Source organism: Leuciscus leuciscus (genome assembly GCF_965113295.1).
Source record: "Leuciscus leuciscus genome assembly, chromosome: 3".
In the NCBI taxonomy this organism is placed as follows: domain Eukaryota; kingdom Metazoa; phylum Chordata; class Actinopteri; order Cypriniformes; family Leuciscidae; genus Leuciscus; species Leuciscus leuciscus.
The window spans coordinates 18654964-18674132 of NC_138727.1; the positions used below are offsets into that span (position 1 = coordinate 18654964).

General features: G+C 35.0%; 2 protein-coding genes across 3 annotated transcripts; one reads left to right on the top strand and one right to left on the bottom strand.

Annotated features, from left to right (window-relative positions):
• Nucleotides 1–44: 44 nt before the first annotated feature.
• On the bottom strand, nucleotides 45–8065 carry smim14 (small integral membrane protein 14). 2 transcript variants are annotated; one of them, XM_082164388.1, is made up of 6 exons: nucleotides 7825–8065; nucleotides 7433–7514; nucleotides 3899–3979; nucleotides 1993–2041; nucleotides 1754–1902; nucleotides 45–1472 (listed from the first exon to the last, which is right to left on the bottom strand). In XM_082164388.1, exons 3-6 carry the CDS (start codon nucleotides 3971–3973, stop codon nucleotides 1434–1436), a joined length of 312 nt encoding a protein of 103 aa, XP_082020514.1. In that variant the 5' UTR covers nucleotides 3974–3979; nucleotides 7433–7514; nucleotides 7825–8065; the 3' UTR covers nucleotides 45–1433. The 2 variants fall into 2 exon arrangements, with proteins under 2 accessions (XP_082020514.1, XP_082020513.1); XM_082164387.1 differs by lacking the exon at nucleotides 7433–7514 and having other exon boundaries at nucleotides 7825–8055.
• Nucleotides 8066–10921: 2856 nt separating this feature from the next.
• ube2kb (ubiquitin-conjugating enzyme E2Kb) lies at nucleotides 10922–18914 on the top strand. The gene is made up of 7 exons (XM_082164382.1): nucleotides 10922–11302; nucleotides 12110–12203; nucleotides 12309–12367; nucleotides 13479–13561; nucleotides 13728–13827; nucleotides 13941–14069; nucleotides 17095–18914. The coding sequence occupies exons 1-7, from the start codon at nucleotides 11240–11242 to the stop codon at nucleotides 17167–17169; spliced, it is 603 nt and encodes a 200-aa protein (XP_082020508.1). The 5' UTR covers nucleotides 10922–11239; the 3' UTR covers nucleotides 17170–18914.
• Nucleotides 18915–19169: the final 255 nt, after the last annotated feature.

Here is a 19169-nt window from a genome sequence, read left to right on the forward strand (position 1 = left end):
AAAGCCCCACATACGTACATTAGACAAAATAAAGGCAAAAAAAGTGATGCTATTGTTTATATTTATTTTTAAGTACCCAAAAGTGCATAGATCAGTTTCATTAGAACAGTGTACATAGACAGAATTAATTTGACATGCCCTGAAATCCACACCACCACCTTAACTGAACCTTCCAGAAATCATTAGTCTGTCCAATTAATCAAATTGACTTTAGTGCCATTAAGACATTCTAACATTTTCATTTTTCACAGAACTGAACAGACAGGGAAGTTTCCCAGGAAGTTCAATCACACTTGAAATCGAGCAGATTAACATTGTATCTATCTTTGGTGTTTTTCTGGAGCTTCGCCTAGTGTACACAAACATAAAGGTGCCAAAACCAAAGTGCTAGTTGGTAGATTTGCCTTTAAGCTTATGCTCTTCACAAATATTACCAAAATTCCAAAGTAACCCATTTAAATCTTATTTTGAATATATAAATCTTGTTTTTAGATTTTCATCACTGAAATTTGCCAGATTCCCCATACAATTTGCCTAACTATTCTAGAAAGTATAGCAACATGATTCCAGAGCAAACGCAACAAAACTCTGTTCAGATTGGCATTTAACAGTCTATACTAGCAGTTGCACTAACGGTTTTTATACATGAAGGATAAATAGACTGTCATAGTCTTCAGGGTGGAGATGTCTGCTTTGGATCAGATCTCAGACCATTCCCGAACACCCAAACATTCACACAGCCATGACTACAGAAATAAGTGCCAAGTAAATACTGGGACACTCCCATTTAATTATTTCCTCTTGCACAAATTTTTGAAATTTAAGTAGTCTTTGTCAACCTCAAATGTGTGAATCATTTCAAGTACGTCTGTATTCAGAATGACCCACTAGACCAATGACATCATGTCAGTGAAGTCATCATAGCTTTGGAATGTATAAGCTACCAAAGGACAAGAAATATTATTCTCTCCACCTCAGTCTACTTGAAAATAACCCAAATCTCTTGATGACACACGATAACTAGGTAACCTTTACTCTAGATTGCAATTTATATACAGTCTGATCTAGGTTAAGTGTCATTACATAAGCGTATATGTTATTTTAACAACTTGCTAAATACCTAATAAGGCTTTATAATAAAAACAGAAGAAGTAAGAAACTGAAGACTGAGATACATAAACCTGAAAATCATCAGACTCTAACAATTCACCACTTGGACAAATTTCTTTTTTAGCTCCCTCTAATGAAGCGCAACTCGTATTGTAGAAACACCTGGTTATCCAAGAGTCTGTGTAGATCACCCTCTCAATATTGGACTAAAGAATCTGGAATCAGAAATACTGACAAATGATTAAGGAAACTAACAAGTTATACTGGTCACAGTATCTGATCAGGTGGAAGCTGGATTAAAAGATCAAATCTTTTGTGCAGGGTTAGTCCACTGGAGGAGCTGGTGGCTCTCTGCCATGATTCTAAATAAGAAGAAAAAAATCCATCCAATGACAACAAGAATTACAATATTAATCAAGTGATTCAAAGTTCAAAGTAAAAGCAGCCCATAATACAAATGAGATGATTTACTGATGGTTAAAAGCTATTAAGGATGTATATGTGCGACACTTTCTGATTACCGTTATCATGTGGAGGTCATTGAGTTAGATTACGGCTTACTTATAAGTGATAACTGACACAGTTTAATCATTATAATGCTCATTCATTAATGATTTGAGGGAGTTTGTCTGGCATGACTTACGCCATGGGGACTGGAGGGTTTGCCGCTGGTTGAAGAGCCCCTCAAGCTGGCTGGGCGGAACATAAAGATCACGAGAGCTAGAACTAGCCATCCCATAATAATCATGGGCAGAGTGATGTCCCCTTCTACTGAGGAGCTGGGGCCTGGTACTGCGTACATACAAAACTCAATTAAAAAAAAATAACACACAGCATGTGTGCTATGTTTTATTTGCCTCTTTTTTAGACGGACAGACTTACTCTCCTGAAGGCACTCTGTGTCTGTACAGTAGGACTGGGACTGTCTCAGCTTGAAAAGGAATCACAAAGACAATATCTTATCAAACAGGCTAAAAAAAAACAATAATAAAAACATACGATATGGATGAAATGACAACATTGGGATTCTCCCTTGAAGCAGTTTTAGGACAAAACGGATGCTTCTACATTACATTAATTCATAAAACATTAATTAAAACTGAACTTAACCTATCTAAAACAATCAACGTACGTGTGTATCCCTCTGCAAAATATCAGCTCCCTGCATATGATATATATATATAGATATTACATTTGTATTATATTCATATTTGTATTTGGTTTTTTTACCGCAAAAAGCATTGATATCTGTTGTTTTTAATAGGACAAAAACTATTCAAACGTTTCCTCTACAAACAGTTCAATCAAGTGTTATTTTGCCTGAACCAAAGAATCACTAGCGCCCTCTATTGGTCATTCATTCAGACCACAACAGCAAAATTATTTAACACGTAGCATCCTTTTAAAAAATATAGGTCTTTTCTATGATTTTTTCTAAATGTATTTTTTAAAGGTATAGTGGAGGATCTTTCCGAATTTTAGATAAGACCCGCCCTCTCCACTTTTTGAATAAGTTTGATTGATTCACCAGAATGATTGACAATTAGGAGGACCAATAGTATAGGTGATTCACCCGGAAGTAAAAAATCCTCTGCTATATTTTTTTAATAAATTTCCTAGATGAAGTTGGTCCTGTATATTAAGTTCCTTCTGTTATTGCATAGGCCACTACAGCTCTTGAAATCTACAAACCTGGCTGGAACATGGAGGCCCTGTCAGATTGGCACACATCCAAACATTGAATCTAATTGCCTTTCTACACCGTTTTTGCAATAATTAATTAGTATCATAGCTTCATCAGCAACTGTTAAATTCATTCACTTACTACTCTTTCTCTATATTATAAAAATTCCTGACATTAGTTTTTGACAGTTTGAAAGTTGAAAGAAGTATTTTATGCTCACAAAGGCTACATTTGTTTGATCAAAAATACAGTAAAAAAAAAAACTGTAGCCTAATATTGTAAACTATGTTAACAATTTAAAATAACTGTTTTCTATTTTAATACATTTTAAAATGTAAGTTATTCCTATAATGGCAAAGCTGAATTTTCAGCATCATTACTCTAGTCTTCAGTTCAGTGTCACATGATCCTTCAGAAATCATTCTAATATGCTGATTTGGTGCTAATTATCAATTAGTATTGGTGCTCAATTACTAATCATGGTTTTTATTGGCTGCTTAATGTTTTTGAGGAAAATGTGATATATTTCCTTTCAGAATTCTTTGATGAATAGAAAGTTCAAAATAATATATTTTGTAAATGTCTTTACAGCCACTTTTGATCAATTTAATGTGTCCTTGCTGAATAAAAGTATTAATTTCTTTTCTTTTCTTTTTTAAAATCTTACTAACTCCAAACTAATAGTGTATGATAGTATATCACAGTTTCCACAAAAATATTAAGCAGCACAAACCGTTTTCAGTTGATAATTGATAATAAGAAGAAATGTTTCTGCAATTTTACTGGAGTTTTCATCAAATAAATGTAGCCCAGGTGACCATAAGAGACTTCTTTCAAACCCATAAAAAAATATATATATATAATAATAAAAATGTTCCAAACTGTTGACCGGAAGTGTATCTTTTTGTACCAAGAAAAGAACAGAAATCCAATATGAGGACATGGTCCAGCTTAATTCTTCACTTTTCTTTCAGATCATACAGATCAATGTATCAATAAGTTTCTGTAGAATTCATCTGATTAATTTCTAATGGCAGATCCAGAGAAGGCACACAATGAAGCACAAATTGTTTTGCCATTATTACAATTTGATGGTGAACTCACCAGGTTGATAAGTCTCCTCATGGCATGTTCATGAGAGCAAATGCACTCACAGGGGTCATAACCTCCTTCTGCCATCCTCTCCTGAATAAGACACAATTCACACACTAATAATAATAATAATAAATTATTTTAAACACACACAGAGACATTTAGCTCAAATCTACATGGGTGTGGTGAATTAGAAAGGTTTCACGTGGGAAGGTCTATAGGACTCATTTGAAATTCAAATAAACACAAATCTGTGGTAGACTAGCTAGCTACTTTAAATACTCAAAAGACTGTCTATTTTTGGCCTGCAGTTAATGATCTCTAGACTAACTGAATTATATATATATATATATATATACATACATATACAGTGGGTACAGAAAGTATTCAGACCCCCTTAAATGTTTCACCCTTTGTTATATTGCAGCCATTTGCTAAAATCATTTAAGTTCTTTTTTTTTCCTCATTATTGTACACACAGCACCCCATATTGACAGAAAAACACAGAATTGTTGACATTTTTGCACATTTATTAAAAAAGAAAAACTGAAATATCACATGGTCCTAAGTATTCAGACCCTTTCCTCAGTATTTAGTAGAAGCACCCTTTTGAGCTAATACAGCCATGAGTCTTTTTGGGAAAGATGCAACAAGTTTTTCACACCTGGATTTGGGTATCCTCTGCCATTCCTCCTTGCAGATCCTCTCCAGTTCTGTCAGGTTGGATGGTAAACGTTGGTGGACAGCCATTTTCAGGTCACTCCAGAGATGCTCAATTGGGTTTAAGTCAGGGCTCTGGCTGGGCCATTCAAGAACAGTCACAGAGTTGTTGTGAAGCCACTCCTTCGTTATTTTAGCTGTGTGCTTAGGGTCATTGTCTTGTTGGAAGGTGAACCTTCGGCCCAGTCTGAGGTCCAGAGCACTCTGGAGAAGGTTTTCATCCAGGATATCCCTGTACTTGGCCGCATTCATCTTTCCCTCGATTGCAACCAGTCGTCCTGTCCCTGCAGCTGAAAAACACCCCCACAGCATGATGCTGCCACCACCATGCTTCACTGTTGAGACTGTATTGGACAGGTGATGAGCAGTGCCTGGTTTTCTCCACACATACCGCTTAGAATTAAGGCCAAAAAGTTCTATCTTGGTCTCATCAGACCAGAGAATCTTATTTATCACCATCTTGGAGTCCTTCAGGTGTGCTTTCATGTGTCTTGCACTGAGGAGAGGCTTCCGTCGGGCCACTCTGCCATAAAGCCCCGACTGGTGGATGGCTGCAGTGATGGTTGACTTACTACAACTTTCTCCCATCTCCCGACTGCATCTCTGGAGCTCAGCCACAGTGATCTTTGGGTTCTTCTTTACCTCTCTCACCAAGGCTCTTCTCCCCCGATAGCTCAGTTTGGCCGGACGGCCAGCTCTAGGAAGGGTTCTGGTCGTCCCAAACGTCTTCCATTTAAGGATTATGGAGGCCACTGTGCTCTTAGGAACCTTAAGTGCAGCAGAATTTTTTTTGTAACCTTGGCCAGATCTGTGCCTTGCCACAATTCTGTCTCTGAGCTCTTCAGGCAGTTCCTTTGACCTCATGATTCTCATTTGCTCTGACATGCACTGTGAGCTGTAAGGTCTTATATAGACAGGTGTGTGGCTTTCCTAATCAAGTCCAATCAGTATAATCAAACACAGCTGGACTCAAATGAAGGTGTAGAACCATCTCAAGGATGATCAGAAGAAATGGACAGCACCTGAGTTAAATATATGAGTGTCACAGCAAAGGGTCTGAATTCTTAGGACCATGTGATATTTCAGTTTTTCTTTTTTAATAAATGTGCAAAAATGTCGACAATTCTGTGTTTTTCTGTCAATATGGGGTGCTGTGTGTACAATAATGAGGAAAAAAAATGAACTTAAATGATTTTAGCAAATGGCTGCAATATAACAAAGAGTGAAAAATTTAAGGGGGTCTGAATACTTTCCGTACCCACTGTATATAATTCAGTTAGTCTACAGATCATATATATATATATATATATATATATATATATATATATATATATATATATATATATATATATATATATATATATATATATATATATATATATAAACGTGCTGTCAACGCTAACGCATGCAATACATTTTTTCCAGTTTAACCCGTAATTTTTTTTTTAAGCAGCATCCATATTTCTGTCATTCTTTGGCTAGCGTTACATTATATGATCTTTTATCCGTGCAAATGCTTTTAAACCATTCAATAAATGTATAATTTATGCAGTGCAGACTGCACTGAAAAAAATTATTAATTGAAATTAATACATTTTAGTTCAACTTAATGCATTTGTTTAAATGTAGATAAAATCAATTGAATGCAACCACTTACGATATTTTTTTTTATTATTTTCAACAAATCATTGTTTTCAGTGTGTTTGATAACTTTATTTAATTGATGTACATGTCCTACCTGTTAGACAGTAAGGGCACAGGTACATATGACATTTATATGATTGTTTAAAGTTCACTTAAATTAAAAGTTGTTATATTTTTATATTTTTGAAGCCTAATAAATGTTTTTAAAAAAAGAGCTGTTAATAGCTGTTAATTACACTGTATTGTTGAATGGCTATAATTAATGTTTAAAATTGAAAAACAATATACATTTTTATAGAGACATCATTAGCAGTATTAGTATTAGTGATTCTGGCCTTCATTCATTAAAATATACTGTCTTTATGTTGTTTCTACATTCATTTGGAGATTAAATGTGAAATTATTACATTATAAAATATATTTAAAAATGTATCGCGATTAATCACAGGAAAATGTAATCGTTTGACAGCATTAATATATATATATATATAGATAGATAGATAGATAGATAGATAGATACTTCATCTAATGAACATTATTTGTGATGGGGGAAAGTGTATCTGGATAAAAATTTGTCTGTTTGACTACCTGAAACATAGACAAAATAAAAACTGTCCAAGCACCAAATTGCTACTAAATTTATTTTATCTTGTTTCACTTTCATATTGGCCCAATTCACTCAAATTGTATTTAATGAGAACGCCCTTAGAGTAAAACCTTTAATTAATATGTATTACACAAAAAGAAAAGAAAAATCCCACATACAAATTACACTTGATTACAATTAAATGTTAACATTAAGTTAAAATGTGATTATGGCATAGGCTGTATGTATGTATATTAATATGTTTAAGTGAGATACTGTGATGGACGGGCGCTTGTCAAATATGAAAATGTGTGCGCACCCATTAAATTAACTTCACGCGGTACAATGTATTTAGTTGTCAGAGCAGTCAGGTCCTAGCTTAATACCATATAGACAAACTCTCAAAACTCGACGCTTGTTTGGTGCGTTTTAATAAGTGGGAGTAGCCTACGAATATACGAAACTGTTAACAAATAAAGTCAGGTTTCAGGGAAGAACGACGCTTACTCAAAGCGATGATTTACTATACTTTTCACAAAGTAGCACGACAAAAAGACGTTTGATGCACATTTCTTGTTTTTTTCAGCTAACGTTACGTTTTTTCAAAACTTTGTTCAGTTTTGTTGCTTCCTCTTCGATAACTTCACACTCAACCGGCTGACTTGAATAAACTACTGTCTATCGAAACAATATATAAACCGCTCATAAACACAAGATGTATATCGTGAAGTAATATAAACAAAGAATAAAAACACATTTCACATCATGAGATGCCCAAAATATTCTAGCTTAAAGCTTAAAGCTGTTTGACGTAGGCTATATTATTGGGATATGGTCTTCGAGGAGGATGGAGGAATTATAATTATTCATTAAAGCATCGTAATTAATTGAATCTGCAGACAGCATTAAAAAAAGAATAATAAGACCAAATTAAATAAAAAGTTAACCCACATGGAAATCACAAGATGTGTGTAAACAGATGTCTTACCAATGACTTCGACAACTCACGCGAAGAGATTTAAAAACATTCGCTTTAAACCAGGAGGACCGATATGTGAATATTGACCCAGAGAGTCTCCGGTCGTACAGGCCGAATCCAGTGCGACTGCTCCCTTGTGTACACTGCTGTTTGGCAATGGGCCGCAGCTCCGGCTGATGTTCCGTCTGTGTTTCGATAAGGATCAGGGAAGCAAAATTAGGAATGTTACTATGGCGAAGGCTTGGTTCATGAATTGTAATGAGCTTGCGCTGACGGTTTGTTTTGCATCCTTCCTGGGGCTTCCAATTGCGTAGCTTAATTATTATTCATGAGGTAAGTCTTCGTCGCTTTAACGTCTACATTATTTCAGCAAATCAGCAAGGTCGACTGGGCGAACATAACACCTACTAATTAATATTAATGAGAGAAGCCTTTTACTATAGTAGGATTCGTACATTCGTGTGGTGGAATCTTTTTTTACAGTCTATGGGTGGAACTAACAGATGGGAGCCACGTCGCTACATGACGTGAAACGTCGCAGATTTTGGTAAACACTGAAAGACCGTTGCTTTTCTCACCGTTCGCAGAGCGCATCACCTATTCATTGGCGGGGTGTAAATAATGAAATGCATAACAGTGCACATCACTGACAGTCGCGTGCGTGTGTGTGTGTGTGTGTGTGTGTGTGTGTGTGTGTGTGTGTGTGTGCTCTTATAATCTAGGGAAATAGATTAGCCACAGCTGCATTAAAAGTTGTACACATAAAGAAACTAAGAGTAATTTTGGAAAATGTTTTTAAAAACAAAGTAACAAAAATAAAGACTCCATTCATCTCAGTTGCATAATCAGTCCCAGCAACTTTCTTTCCTCATGTATATGCCTACAATTACTGAATTTGCTGCAGCTTTAATTCAGTAATTTTTGTATTTTATAAACAATTGTTGTTTATAATAGTATTCAACTCTATATTTATTCAGTACATATCCATGTTCTGCACTTATGGAACCACTGTATATCCTGCACTTGCTGCTATTGCACTTCTGGTTAGACCTAAACTGCATTTCGTTGCCTTGTACCTGTACTTGTGTAATGACAATAAAGTTGAATCTAATCTAATCTAATCTAAAAAATATATATATATTAATTTAATAATATAATAAATAAACATAATTTTAAATCAATATTTGTGACATGTTTGAGTTGTATTACAGTGAAAACCCATAACAATGATGTAGACTAGGCTATATTACTGACATCAAGAGTACAATTACCTGTAAACATTAATGTGAATAATTACTGCATTTGTGGTAACATTCCCCCATGCACAATTAAGGCAATAGTGACACCAGCATAGAAATACTCATAATTCTCCTTTGCTGAAATTCCAGAATTGTGTTAGACACAATCCCAGTTAACGGGGAACATTCTCAGAACTTCCCTAACATTCTGACAAGGTTCTCTTAAAGTTATGAACAAACATTGTTCCAGTAATGTTAATAGAACATTCGTTCAAAGTTATCTGGTCTATGGATCTAGGTATACATCATTCATGAATGGCACATTTGTTTCTGAAACATTTTTTTGAACATTTGTAAACTAACATGTTTCTTCTTGTTTCAGATTGTTCAAAGAACGTTCAAAAGTAACAATCCCATAATGTTTTCAAAATTGTATGTTCCTTTAACGTTTGCATAACCAAAACATAATTTTTTTTTAAATGCATGTTTTGAACATTCAGAGAACTTTCAGAAATAACATTATTAGTGATTACATTATTAGTGATTGCATTACTTGAAATATTTAAAAAGTGCATTTCAGGTAAAATAATACTTTTAGGATTTATTTTACTTGCAGCGGATTGCCTAATGGAAGCCACCATGTTAAGGTCACATGACCAACTGAATACTGAAAAAATACAGAAAATGGCTGATTGCAAAAAAATGCATTTCTATGGGATCGTAATGTGTAGTGTTAAATCGCTAAGTATCTAACATGCCAAGTAAACTGGCATGCCAATCAGTTAACCTGATATCTTTGTAACTTCAAGCTCATCAAGTGGAGTTAAGAAATCATGTTATGGTGAAAACTACTTAAAAAGATGAGTAATTTTATAGGGTGAATAAGGGGTTTTGCACTTTTTTACCTCTGCGATCTACTTTAATTTCACCCCTCATGATGTTGGCATGATGTTTTCTTATAAAAAAAAACAAATACACATGATGCTACATGACATGCAACCACTTAGTGTGCTTTGCACTGAAAAACAATCTTTTTTTTCGGACAGTTTTTCATAACCAGAGATCACTTTTGGGGGGCTGTTATTTAGAGAATCCTGTCCCCCTGTCGGCATGAAACAGAAGTTGTCTTTCTTCTCTATTGTGATGTGTATCCAAGTGATATGGCTTATCGAACAAGAAAAATGAGGGGTGGGACTTGATTTTATCCATCTGGAATTGATTGGATCATTGTGATTTGCTATTGCTGTGATCTCTTGTGATCTCAAGTTTGTGATTTTTTTTTTATGTTTTGAAAGAAGTCATGCTCACCAAGGCTGCAATTATTTGATCACCCAAAAAAAAAAAAAAAAAAAAAAAAAAAAAAAAAACGTCAGTTTTTAATAATGTTGAAAAGAGTTGTGATTCTTCATATTTTTATGGAAACTGATTTTCATGATTATTTGATGAATAGAAAGTTTAAAAGAACAGTATTTATTTGAAGCAGAAATCTTTGGTGACATTATAATTTAAATGTCTTTTCTGTCACATTTGACGGATAATAATTCAGCCCCAAAAAATCTTACTGACCCAAAACCTTTGAATGGTAATGTTTAATAGATAATTGTGTATGTTACATTCAAATATCTTAATTTATGTTCATTTTCATAACTGACTGATCATTTTGTAGGTTACATTCAAATCACGTAATTTATGTTCATTTTCCATTACACAATTGAGGCCTAAATGATTTACTATTGATTTGTTAATTAAAAATATAAATTGTTAGCAAAAACATTGCAGGGGTGAGGATGGACAGATGTGTTTTGCTTGTATCACGTGGGAGTGAAACAGATGCATCCACGATATCATGTGACAGCAGCACTCCATAGGGGACTGATACTAGATCTGAAAGCGTTCTGGATCTGTCAAGAGCCCTGCTTTTCTACGCATACTATCTCCACCTGATTCAACAAAGAGGACAAACGCAGTGTTCTAGTGCAGCGTTTGAGTTTTCCAGGCTCTCATTGTGTTTGCCAGTGTTTGTACTGGAGTTCAGCGTACTGTTTAGGAGAGAGAGAGAGAGCGAGCGAGAGAGAGAGAGAGAGAGAGGTGTGAAAGTGAAGCTCTATCAGTCTTTGCGGACTGGAGGTTCAAAAACAGCGGAAGAGAAAGAGAGAAAGAGTGAGAGAGAGGGGAATCAATCAGCCATGGCAAATATCGCTGTGCAGAGGATCAAGCGAGAGTTTAAAGAAGTGCTGAAGAGCGAAGAGGTTTGCAAAACGTTACTTTACTCTATTTTCTGACCCTTTGAGAACAAACAAAATGACTTTTGGGGATAAACATTCAGAAGCCAATGAGCTAGCTTAGCATGCTAAGCTAATGTTAGCATGAGCTGTTATATGATGGCCTTTAGATACGGAAGTCATACATGAAAATAAATGTACTTCCCTTGATGTTTTAAGACGAAAGCCTAGTCCGAAATGTGAAAATACTTTATAGACGCATCAAAGAACGGCTAGATTTGTGATGGCACACGCTGAGCTTTAGCTATGGAGCTTACATGCTATTTGACATAGTTAGCCTGCTAGCTTCACTAACACTTGTTTGGTGTGCTATAATAATATAAGCACTCGTGTTTATCGCCAATTAATGTAGGGTTTATCTTTCAAAATACTTTTTTTTATTCTTTTACTTGTCGTGTCCAGACATGTTTGATAAGTGTCAGTTAGCTGCTAGGCTGTTTGAGTAGTTTTCAGTAGCTTGCAGTACCATGGCTGTTTCTAAACATTTTGAGCTGCCTATCTAGACAGCTTTTTTGGGAATCATAGGCTCATATCATGCTGTCTACCTAGGCAGCTCATTATGTTTTGAGACAGCTTCACGACTGGTTATATTACTGGTGACTCATCCTGGTCACTTCTTTGTTCTGGGCAATAGAATTAAAGAAAACTACCTTGTCTCACTAGCTAAATGTTTGATTCTGACATTTTTTTTCCTGATCACAGTTACACAAAGTGCACAATAGTTAACTTATTTATTTATTTATCGGTTTCCATTTTTGTTTTGCTTTATAACAGACAAGTAAAAATCAAATAAAAGTAGATCTGGTGGATGAAAACTTCACAGAGTTAAAGGGTGAAATAGCAGGACCACCAGACACACCATATGAAGGTAGTGTGACTATTTTTTTCAGTCTTCTCTATTGCTGCCATGATGTTTGCAAATACATTAATGTTGTGGATAAGATTGTAACTTACAAGCTATTTTTCCCCACAGGGGGCCGATATCAGCTAGAAATCAAGATTCCTGAGACATATCCTTTTAATCCACCTAAGGTAATCTTTTTTTAATATTTGACGTTTTTATGATTATTAGTTATTGTGGTTAATATTTAAGTTTAAACATAATATAGTGTCATTCTATGTGAAACAGGATTTTCAATAGGAAACTAAGGAAAGCATGTAGGTTGGGACTTGATTTTACCAGTCAGGAATATATTGGATAGTTAATAGTGGGTCTTGCATACCATGATGCAGGCAGGTGTTTAAAGACACACAACCATGTTAAATATTAAAAACTTCAAAAACGTACTCATTTGTTAGCATCTTCTGCACCATTTGAAAGTTACAGAGTGATGAGTATTATTAAGTTTCCAGGGAATACACTAATTTACCGATTTTTATTTCGTCTGCCACTTGAATGCTCAAGCTCTTAAAGCTGGATGGATTCTTAAGGATTGTCATTGTTTTTATTTTTCATTAGCTGGAAAAATAGTTTTGAAAGTGATCAGAATGACATTGTTTCTTTGTGCTATTATCATTATTGTTGTGATGTGGACTCTGCTGTTTTTTTTTTATATATTTCAAATGATTTCTGCAACTATTTCTTTAACGTTATAGTAATAATCATCCTTGGTGTAAACAGGCCTTTACGGTCTCGAGGAGTCAACACTATTTGCAAAAAATCAAAGACAGTCTATAGATTTAACCAGTCTTCCAGACTTAAATTGACTAACACATGACTCGATTAACTAAGTAGTGAAAGAACTCAGTATTTTCTGTGGCAGCTAAACCTATTCATGCAAGAATTACTACTACTGACATTATATAGAAATGCCTGCTTGTATAATCTAAATGGGACTGTAAACACAGAGATGACAACAGACATTTGTAATCATAAATTATTAAAGTCATGTTATATCAGTGTAATAATTCAACTTCCATTTTTTTAGTTCCAAAACAAGTGTTTAATTTTTCTATTTTTAATTGAACTTATGGGGGGTCTCCCCAATTCCCCCTCAATTATAGCACTGTGCACTGATGAATCGAGCCGGAACGTGCACTAATAAAGAAGATGTGATCGATTATGATTTATTGTTGACTTTAATTGAGAGATCAAAGGATGTTGAAGTTAAAACATGATTATAATTTTTTTCATTTTTTTCAGGTGCGGTTTATTACTAAAATCTGGCATCCTAATATAAGTTCAGTTACGGGGGCGATATGTTTGGACATTTTAAAAGACCAATGGTGAGTGCTTATTGAGTATGATATGTCTTGTTTATTGTTATCTAGCATGTCCTGCATCATCTAATGCTTTTGACACTGCACTCTTTCCTGTTCCTGTTCCTTTTTTAAAAGATTCTGTACTCATTCTTCAACTACTACTTATTCTGTCTTCACTTCCTGTGTACAGGGCTGCTGCTATGACTTTGCGAACAGTCCTGCTGTCACTACAGGCTCTGTTAGCTGCAGCAGAGCCAGATGATCCTCAAGACGCTGTGGTAGCCAATCAGGTACACGTGTGTGTGTAAAATAAGCATCTGTCAGTGTGTCTGTCTGACTGAGAATGTGCAATAACAAAGCATTGCAAACCTTTCAAGTACATCACTGTTGTGGTTTTTTGCAGTATAAGCAGAATCCAGAAATGTTCAAACAAACTGCTCGTCTCTGGTCTCACGTTTACGCTGGTGCTCCCGTGTCCAGTCCGGAGTACACACGCAAAATAGACAAACTTTGTGCAATGGGGTTTGACAAAGTAAGTACTGAAAATAGACAGCTTCTAGTGTGGTTAAATTCAGAGATGCACACACTACAGCAGGGGTTTGCAACCTTAGGGACGCGTGGCACTATTGGCACGTGTTGCCTTTAGCTTTCAGCACATTACTTGATAGAAATTGGATATGAACACTGTCACTGAGTTTTCAAGCTTGTCCTAGTACGGTCCTTAAAGGGACAGTTCACCCAAAAATTCTGTCATTAATTACTCGCCCTCATGCTGTTCCAAACTTTCGTTCGTCTCCAGAACACAAATGAAGATCTTTTTGGGGAAACCTGAGAGATTTCTGTCCCTCCATTGACGGCTACGCAACTGAATCTTTGACGCTTAAAAAAAGTTCATAAAGAGATTGTAAAACTAATCCATATGAATTGAGCGGTATAGTCCGAATTTTTTGAAGAGACTCGAACGATTTATGTGATGAACAGATTAGGCACTTGTGTAAAAATGCTGTAAAGTGAGAATTCTTTCAAAAATAATGTCATAAATTGATTTTATTTATCATCTAGGTACACTTGCGCATAGTTTTTGTAGCTTTGTAGGAAGGTTTCTTTAAACGTCTTGAAGATGTTGCCACAGCCTAAATTCAATCTGTTCGTCATATAAAGCGATCGTGTCTCTTAATTCATATAGATTAGTTTTACGATCTCTTTATGAACTTTTTGCATAGTAGCATAGCTGTCAACGGAGGGACAAAAAGCTCTCAGATTTCATCATAAAGATCTTCATTTGTGTTCTAAGATAAGCAAAAGTCTTACAGATTTTTTGGTGAACTAACCATTTAACATATGTACACAATTATGGTGGCTTGTGAATAGCAAATTTTAGCCCCCCTTTTTTATTCAAATTTCTGAAAGAATCTACTCAATAGCTGTTTTCATCTCGAAGTCCTCTTAAAAAACAACTCCTAAACAAGAAGTTCATAACTTTAAAGTGATTATTGAAAAACATCACATCCTTAAAGAAGCAGGTGAAGACACATGTCTTCCACAGGCACTGAACCACCCCACACCCTTAAACCAGTGCATTTGCAAAAAAAAAAACTTGTATTAAATAAACATGGCATTGTATATTACCAATATTTTTGCCTCCCTCTCATATTGCTTTGTTCCTCTCTTGTAAGCTGCTTTGGATAGTAGTAGTAGAAAAAGTAGAAAGTAGGATGAGGACTTTGTTCTATCCATCGGTTTTTTATTTAATTGTGGCAGATCTGAAAGCAAGCTTACAGTCGATCCTAAGAAAAAGTCGGTTTAAGCGGACTAAATGTTTGGAGAAATTCGACATGCATCACCTGAATAAAAAATTAAAAATGACTAATTTAAAAAACATGCATGGATTAATCTTTCTGAGTATGATAACACGGAAATAGGGTGAATTTTAATTTGATAAAGTAATAGACATTTATGCCGTTTACTGCAGTGTGAGACTCCTGAAACAAAACAAGTGACCGTACCGCTCATGCTTTGGTTTGATCGTAAAGCAGTTTAATAATTGTGCATCTTTTTTGTCCAAGGATAATCTGAGATGTTTTACAGGTTGCCCGGCACCACAGTGGCTGGCAGACGAGACAAAATTGCGTTGGTTAATGATGCATTCTTGAATTATCAAAACCTGCCTTAACTTCAAACTAGTAAAGAACTAAACCTATAATACATTTAAATAAAATAAAATAAAAATGACACTTCATGTCACAAAAGTTGGCAACCCCCTAGACTACAGTGTCTGTAAAATATACAGATTACTCATGTATTACACAATGAAAATGAACTAATATTTTTAGGTAAATGTTTTCTCACATGTTGACATACACTACCATTAAAAAGTTTGGGGTTGGTAAGATTTCTATTACAATTTTAAAATAACGTTTTACAGTACCTCTCAAAAGTTTGGAAACATTACTTTATGTTTTTGAAAGAAGTCTCTTATGCTCCCCAAGGCTGCATTTATTTAATTAAAATATTAATATAGGTAATATTGCTTTCAATATTTGCTTATTGAAGCAAATATTCAAAATATTGCTTTCAATACTTCAATCAAAGAACAAAAGAAAAGGAGAAAATCACTCACTGCTCTTGACTGAATAACTTTTGTGTCTTTAATAAGGATTATTTAAGTTTATAATTTATGCAGTGAAGACTATGAAGTGTATGATAACTTTATTCCATTTCTGTATATATCCTACCTGTTAGACCTACCTGAAAATCTTAAAGCACTGTTTACAAGGTTACATGGGGGAAAAAAAACTACGAAAACAATAACCTTTTGTGCATTTTGACAGGGCCAGTAAAAATCTGACTGGTCTGACTGGGCCAATAGAAAAAAATGAGCCCTGATATATTGAAGGGCACAGGTAAATGTGGCATGGATTACAATAGGTTTATGTGAAAATTGTTTTAAGTTCACTTAAATTAAAAGTTGTTGTAATTTTTTAAAGCCTAATAAATGCTCAAATTGATAGCTTTTAATTATACTGTAATGCTGAATGGTTATAATGGCTAAAATTGAGAAAAATAAATAAATTTCAGACATCAGTAACAGTATTGGTATCGGTACTGGCCTTCTTTCTTAAAGATGCCATAAAACAAATATTTGAAATATAGGCTACTGTCTTTGTTGTTTCTACATTAATTTGGAGATTAAATGTGAAATTATTACAATAAAAAAAAAATGTGCGATCAATTACAGAAAAATGTGCGATTAATGTTTTAATCAATTGACACCTCTATATATGTGTGTTTTCTTCTTTAATATAGTTAAAAAAAGAATAATTTCCTGTGATGTTTGTAGGCACTATTGGAAAGAATGAAATTTGGCATTCGTAAGTTCAGTTGAGTTGTGGAATAGCTCTTTATGGTGTTCTGATTAAGTCAATCTGGCTGTAATTTCAGTGTGATTTTGTTCAGTCAAATAAGTGAACCGTTAGCATCAGCTAAAAGAGTTAATTTAACAGATTTGCTGTTGCTTAGAAATGGAGTGTAACATTCTGTCTTTCTCTCCCAAACAGAATGCAGTAATAGTAGCCTTGTCATCAAAATCATGGGATGTGGAGACAGCGACAGAACTGCTACTAAGCAACTGATCCTCCAGTTCTTTTCATCAGGCCATGTTTCCCTCAAACCCCTCCTGCTTCATGACCCGTTCACTCCCACCCAACCATACACGCGTGCATCAGCCATCTTGGTTTGTGTTCAGAGTGAATGTTTGGGTAAGATCAGCAGTTAGACTGCAAGACAATTAGTCATCTTCCATCTCTAGCAAATGTTCACGTCCCGTGTCTTGTCTTTTTCCTCCCATCATTTTCCCTTTGTTTTTGCCTTGCTACAATCATTTTCCCTCTTAAATTTAGGACGTCATTTCCCTTTTAAAGAAACCCAACAAAGACAAAGCCTGTATCACCGTCATTTCACACTAAAGAAACACGTGCATCTGTGAAACAATGTTAGAACATGTAAATTAGTATATTTAAGGTTGTGTACATTTAAAAGGCAAAATAGCAGGAATGTTGTTTTTTTTTCTTCTATCTGTACACTATAAAATTGTTTTGGGATATTAAGTATATAAAAACACAAATTTTGAGATGAATTAGACCCCTTCTATTTGACGCTCTTACGATGAACACATGTGTGTTTTATTTGCTCATTTGATTCTTTTAATGTTTCTTTTGGCTTTCCTTTGCACTAATCAGTCTGTTTAGTAGTTGAAATGGCCAGATGACATGGTGTTACGTTGTGTGTGCAGACATGGTTTCAAACGTACTGGGTGAAGTGTTAATGTATTTTAAATCAAAGGAAGATGCCCCTTCTCACTTTTCCCTCTTTTTGACGAAGGGGTCGATGTGGTATTGGTGGCCACAAATCCTTTCTCTACTACTTTTCAAGGCAGCTGTAGTGGTTCGACTTGATCATGGACAGATATACCATGAGTTGCCTCGTTTTTTTGTTTTTTTTTGAAGAATGTATTGTATAAAACTTGCATTTAAGTATAAAAAGTTTGTACATGCTGAGATGAGGAAGTGAAGATGAGTTTCTCCACTAATAATGATTGGCTTTTTCTTTGTGGAACAATCAAGATGGTGAGGCGCATCAAATTGTTAAGGCACAGAACTAGTTGGTGTAGAGGTTTAAAGAAGTCTCTCAGTGTGAGGTGGGGTGCGTTTTTTTTTATCATACCGCATTTGTATTCAGATTTCCACTCGCAGGCTGCAGATATTATTTCATATTTCACACGTTTCAAACTGATGTTGCAAGCATGAATCAAACAAGCTAGAGTTTTCTATTCTACAAAGATGCTTCAACGCAAACGGGCCAAGAGCGAGTACTGCCACACAATGCTTTGTGAACCTGTTTTTTTTTACATAGTGTTCTGTTCTTGCAGGGGTGAATTGTTAAAAGGTTTATTTTCTCCCTTTGTTACTTGACCTCCCTCTGTTTGCTAGCGTTCCCACATACCATCTGTTTTCATAATGCCCCCACTTTCATACACCTTTCTCATGTACATACAGCCAAGTTTTTTTGGGGGATAAAGTACTGTTCATCTCTAGAATGCACCATCGATGGCTGGATTTATATTTTGTATGAAAAACAAAAATGAAACAAAAACAAAAAGACTGTCTTCCTGTAGTGATCACCTTGTTCAATATTGCACGAAGTGAATAAAAGGACAAAAAAACTTCTGTCAAAGGAGAAATGCAGGTCATAGGCTCTGGCTTTAGTCACTTTAAGCTCCTTTACAAAACGAGACAGAAACAAACCTACTCGAGCCGTACAAGCATGGTTATTTATTGTGAAACTGTCATTCTTTTGAATTAAAAAAGTGAAAAATTAATGTTCTTTGAATCTCTTTTCTGTGCAAGTTATTACATCTACGTCAGTAGATGTCAAATGCATATTCTAAGAATGTAAATTGGTGAAAAACAGCTTTGTAACATTTAAAAATGTGGGGGGAAATTAAATGGAATAACTTATCCTATTTAAATGTGAAGCAATTTGAATATTTAGAATGAATCCAAACATCTCATGTAGCAAATGCAGGGTGTCCCTTGAATGAGGAATTCATGCTCGTACACCCAGCAGAATAAAT